Source organism: Notothenia coriiceps, unplaced genomic scaffold, assembly GCF_000735185.1.
Source record: "Notothenia coriiceps isolate Sejong01 unplaced genomic scaffold, NC01 NC01_scaffold00037246, whole genome shotgun sequence".
Lineage (NCBI taxonomy): Eukaryota > Metazoa > Chordata > Actinopteri > Perciformes > Nototheniidae > Notothenia > Notothenia coriiceps.
Window position 1 is genome coordinate 21,187,498 of NW_011369947.1, and position 5,050 is coordinate 21,192,547.

The window sequence follows — 5,050 nt, forward strand, 5'->3', positions numbered from 1 at the left end:
CTGTAATTATAGTGTCTTCTGTCTATGTGTGTGTGGCTGTACACAGTAAGTATGTGTGTGTGTGTGTGTGTGTGTGTGTGTGTGTGTGTGTGTGTGTGTGTGTGTGTGTGTGTGTGTGTGTGTTTCTCCATACCTTCAGTGTGTGCATGGTGGCTCCTCTGAAAGCGTTCGGGGCTAGAAGCGTGGGGGGTAACCCGGCCTGGGGGCCCGCCGCAGCCACCAGACTCTTGCAGTTGATGAGGAAGTTGATGAGGGTGAAGGTGTGTGTTCCCTCCACACACACCACCGACTCGGGCTTGTGGTCCAGAGACACGGTTTGACCCTCCTTTTGCCTGCACTGGGGTCAAGGAGCTTTAACTGCAGCTCTCACACATTTAATTAGACGCGGTACAACAGAGTGGTGCAGGAATGAGTCCTAAACATAGAAATGAGTCTGCATTTTAGAGGCAGAAGGGGGGGGGGAGGATACAGTTGGATGGTGTTGCTGTCGGGCTTCTTGATTTTGTCCTGGACCCCAATCTCCTTCAGCCAGGAGAAGCTGCCGTCTTCATCGTCGTTGTCTTCGTCCTTCTCTCCGTGGCGCTCCTCGGCCTCTTTCAGCTCAGAACACCTGCAGATCAATACAAAATGTTTTGTTTGCATTAAAAAAAAAAGGACATAAACAAATAACAACAACACTGGTTGCAGTAATGTACAGCGGACTCTTACTCCTGCTCCGCCCCCTCCTCCTCCTCCTTGCCCGGGTGCTTCTGCTGCTCCCTGCTCTTTCTCCTGTCCTCCACCAGGGGGAGACTGAACTCTATACCTGCACAGGGACACAACAGAGAGGAGTCCAATGAAAAACCAGAATAAGCAGTCAGAATAAAGGTTTTTAAAAAGTGTAATGGTAAGACTCACCTTCAGCCTTCATGGACTCTCTGAGACCCCGGGTTGTGGGAGAGATGAGGGCCGTGATGCTGCCGGACCCCCCCACTCCTGCTGCCCTGAACAACACTGAGAACTGAGAGTAGGTAGAGGGAAATCATCAGAGTTGGTAAGTCAACTAATTACTGTACTAAAGTACAATCTGGAGGTACTTGTACTGCACTTGGGGATTTAGTTTGATACCAGTGTATACACAAAGTAGCAGTGAAAATGTCTATTTGGATGGTAGTGTGAAAAGCACCACCAAGCATGTTCTCCCTCCTTTATAACGGGATTCAAGTGACAGCGTGTACCTGATATGAGCAGAGGTAGAAGTACGGACACAGCTTGGTCTTCAGCAGACTGTAGAGGGACGACAGACTCACGGACCTGAGAGAAAAGCAGAGTCCCAAAGTCACACAAAGGTCACAAAACTGTTCCTGTACACTACTGTGTCTCAAGCCTCACCATTCGCTCATGAGACTCTGCTGCAGGGCGCGGTCCTGGGCCCACGGGGTGCACTTCCCGGTGAAGCTCCTCTCAGCGTTGATGCGGGGGAACAGGGAGAGCCAGGGCAGGGAGGGGTGCTGCCAGTACACCAGGCTCTGCTGGAACGCACAGCGCAGCTCCGAGCACGAGCGGGGGTCCTGCAGAAGCAATGACATCGTTTACAAACCCCTGAAGTAGGCCTGTCGCGATAATCGATAAATTGACTTATCGTACGATGAATAAAAATGGACTCGATAACTTTTCTGAGCTTCGATAAATTGCCCGTTTACAGAAGATGTGACCAGCAATTTTAGCCTGGAGCGCGTGGCTGCCAGGCACGCTGTGAGGGGCGGGGGCTTGACACACAGCCAGGTCAGACACTCCGCGTGCACGTGCAGCAGCGTAGCAGCCAAATTAATAAATACTAGCTGACAAGCGGAGACAACGTGTGACTTTACTACGGTGGGAATTAAAGTGAAATGGAATTGTTTTCAAAAACCTACACGACACATCTCGTTCTCCGATGTGAGCCAGTATTTTGGATTCCAAACCAAATCAATGAAGCCGAACCTACGGACTGATGAGCCGGGCGTAGTGTGCATTGGTTTAAACGTAGCGACAAAAGCAGGGCAATACCACGCATTTTAACCACCTAAACCACAATCACCCCATTCCGTTTGTCCATCTGGGAGCAAACACGGCGCTGGAGATGAGTGTCTTTCCGTCTCGTACCTAAGCAAATCAATATTGTTGGTGTTCCTTTGCTCGAAACTTAGAAAAACACTGAATTTGGATATGGCCTGTTGGAGGCATCTGGTCTTTGACAGTGTGGACTGTACACTTGACTGTTGTTTTAAGGAGGTTTTTTTTTGCTTGTGAGATAATGTGTGCTATATTTATTTATATATATATTTATATATATTATATTATATTTTATATATGAGAGAGATGATGTGTGTGCGTCTGTTTTCCATGTGTTCTAATAAATAGGTTTGTGGTGATTTAATTAATTTAATTATTTTGTTTATTTATTTAATTTATATATTTTTGAATATTATTTCACATTTCATTTGCAATGTGAATGGTTCAATAAAAAGTTATGTTATCGGAAGAATGTCTTTAATTATTATTATATTTATCATTATGAAATGGTCTAAAGCCTTTGTGGTCGATATATCGCGCAAAATCTCCAATGTTAAAAATCTATCGTCCAACATCATTAATTCTGTGGACAGGTCCCTACCCTGAGACATGGTCCCCCCCATTGTTGCTGTGTTGTACTTCTCTTTTACAGGTCATTCTGTATGTATGTGGTCTTTGATAAGTTCAGAAAACCTATTGGACATGTTTTGTTTTTTGAGAAACTACGTTTCTCCAAAACAGCAACAGTAAGAGTATTTCATAAGTAACAGATCATTAGTTAGGGCGTACAACAATTCATTATCCAATATTGAAATAATGATTTATGTCATTAATGATCTTCATAACCGCAGTAGGAATATTATTTGTTTAGGCTTAATAAATAAAAGCTACAAATGTCAGATGTATATGTGATTCCTCTCCTGTTGGTGAGTCACTTGCCTAGTTGTGTGGCAGCGTGAGAAGTGAGCCTGAGGGTTTGACTTTTGTTCTCTCTCTGGTCTCCTCCTTCCTGAGCTTTGGTCGGCGGGCGGGTTCTCGGCCAGGTCCAGGACAGGGTGAGGGGGGAAAGGCTGAAGAGGAGGCGCGTCTTCATGTGTCCTTTTCGTTTTTTTTGGCTCCAGTCTGGAACACTGTTCACATCGGGTGGGGGCGATGGAGCAGGAGCAATGGTTTTTGTGTTTTGTCCTCTGGGGATGTATGATACTATGTATATAAGAGCTTTTTAACACACATGTGGCTCATGGTTAGCAACACTACCACCAGATGTTTTGGTATAGATATTGATCTAGTCAGGATTGACAAGAGAAGCAATCCAACCTTTATTAGTGGGCTCGCGACATCTTCCTCCTCCTTCTTCGAACAAGAGTCATCTTCAGAGAAAGATAGAATTCTACAGCAGAGGACGGAAGGGTAAACATATCAAAATGTCAGCAATGTCACCGCAGAAAACAAATGTACTGTATACTGGAGTCAGATGAACATAACTAAATGGTCCTGCGTGCCTAAACACTATGTTTGTCTTTCAGAAAAGTATGCATAAATTAAAAAGTAATTCCCCCCAAATTGGCAACATTCCTTACAGTTTATTTAACATGGATCACATTATAAATAAAAATGTTACCTGATAATTTAAACCAGATAGACCTATAGCTAAAGCGATCTATGTGGTTATTGTGTTAAGTGTAATACAGATCAGTTATGTTACTAACTGTCCATGTCTATTTAATGACAATGGTTGTTGTACTCATGGTTATTGTTTGTTAGGGAACCGCTTGGTTCTTCTGTAAAGGGCACTATAACGTTTGTTGTCTATGTTAAATCGCAGCCTTCCACGTCCAACAATATATTATACTGCTTTTTTCATAATATTTTGTCTTTTTCCTTTATATAATTCGGTTTACACTTTTCTTTTTATAATTTGTTATATTTTTGATCTTCGTCTTGCGAACTTATTACCTTGGATGGCACCTGTTTTTGCACCAGAGAGGGCGCGCAAAGCAAATGTCCTTTTATGTATTTAACCTTTAATTCTGGTTCTGATTCTTATGTATCACGAGGTAAGGCTTAAGTATACNAACAGGAGCTCTATAAACCGATGAGGTGAAATAGCCGTCCGTGTGTGTTCCATCTTCCATTTTAAATCATTTGTTTACCTCCCTCACTTCCGTTAACGCTTCTCATGCACTGATTCGCTAGCTGAACAGCCAATCAGTGTTATCCCTTTGTCCGACTTCCGGTGGTGTTCCCGACGCCGATTCAATGTTGAATCGGCAAGAAAAGGCGTCAGGTCGGCAGAAAAGACCCGACGGTGCGGCGCATACCACTCCGAATAGGGCGTGCCCACGCTCATGCTCGGCCCGACTCCCATTTACTGCCGATTTCGGGCCGGTGTATCTGGGCCTTAATATCGGAGCTGAAGCAGAAAAGTCTCCTCGCTGCTTCAACCTTGATTTAGGGACGACCAGAAGGAAATAATTTATTTGGGTCTTCAATAGACACAGAACTGCCTTCATCCGTTTGTGTCTTTATGAGACATTGAGTGATATTGTATGTTTGATATTCTTAAGGATACTTGGTTTATTAATATGCTTAAATAACTTAATTTATTTGTAGCAGGTGGATTTACTAATAAAAAGTTGAACGTGTGGGTTCATTAATGTTTTAGTGTGTGTCAAGAGGAAACATTTATATTTGTATTCAGACTTTCTTTCTTGCACATCAGTTCATTGTCAGCATTCAGAGACAAAACATGCAATTGATGTGATTTAGCTTCATGATATTTATGAATGTACTTAATGAATCATTATGCACCAATCTGCAGACATGGACACAAGCTTGGGCATTAAAACATGGATCATTTTGCAAAGAGCATCCTCACAAAATGTCAGCCGGTCTGCAGAGAAAGACGCAGACAGGGATCGTCTCGACCTCAAACCTGGTCCAGATCAGGTCGTCGTGATTTGCTATGGGATGTCGGGGGAGGCAGAAAGAGAGGATTGGGGGCGGGGCTGGTTTC

The 5,050-nt window shown here is 43.7% G+C and overlaps 1 protein-coding gene across 1 annotated transcript in view; it reads right to left on the reverse strand.

The window, feature by feature from the left end:
* The window catches only part of LOC104966515 (DNA replication fork stabilization factor DONSON), an 18,182-nt gene extending 14,432 nt beyond the window's left edge, over positions 1–3,750 (reverse strand). The window contains exons 1-8 of the mRNA XM_010795701.1: positions 3,744–3,750; positions 2,977–3,104; positions 1,372–1,556; positions 1,218–1,293; positions 898–1,000; positions 709–805; positions 470–610; positions 134–332 (exon numbers count right to left, since the gene is read on the reverse strand). Coding sequence (XP_010794003.1) covers positions 134–332; positions 470–610; positions 709–805; positions 898–1,000; positions 1,218–1,293; positions 1,372–1,556; positions 2,977–3,104; positions 3,744–3,750 — 936 coding nt within the window. The remainder of the gene's footprint in view (positions 1–133; positions 333–469; positions 611–708; positions 806–897; positions 1,001–1,217; positions 1,294–1,371; positions 1,557–2,976; positions 3,105–3,743) is intronic.
* Positions 3,751–5,050: the final 1,300 nt, after the last annotated feature.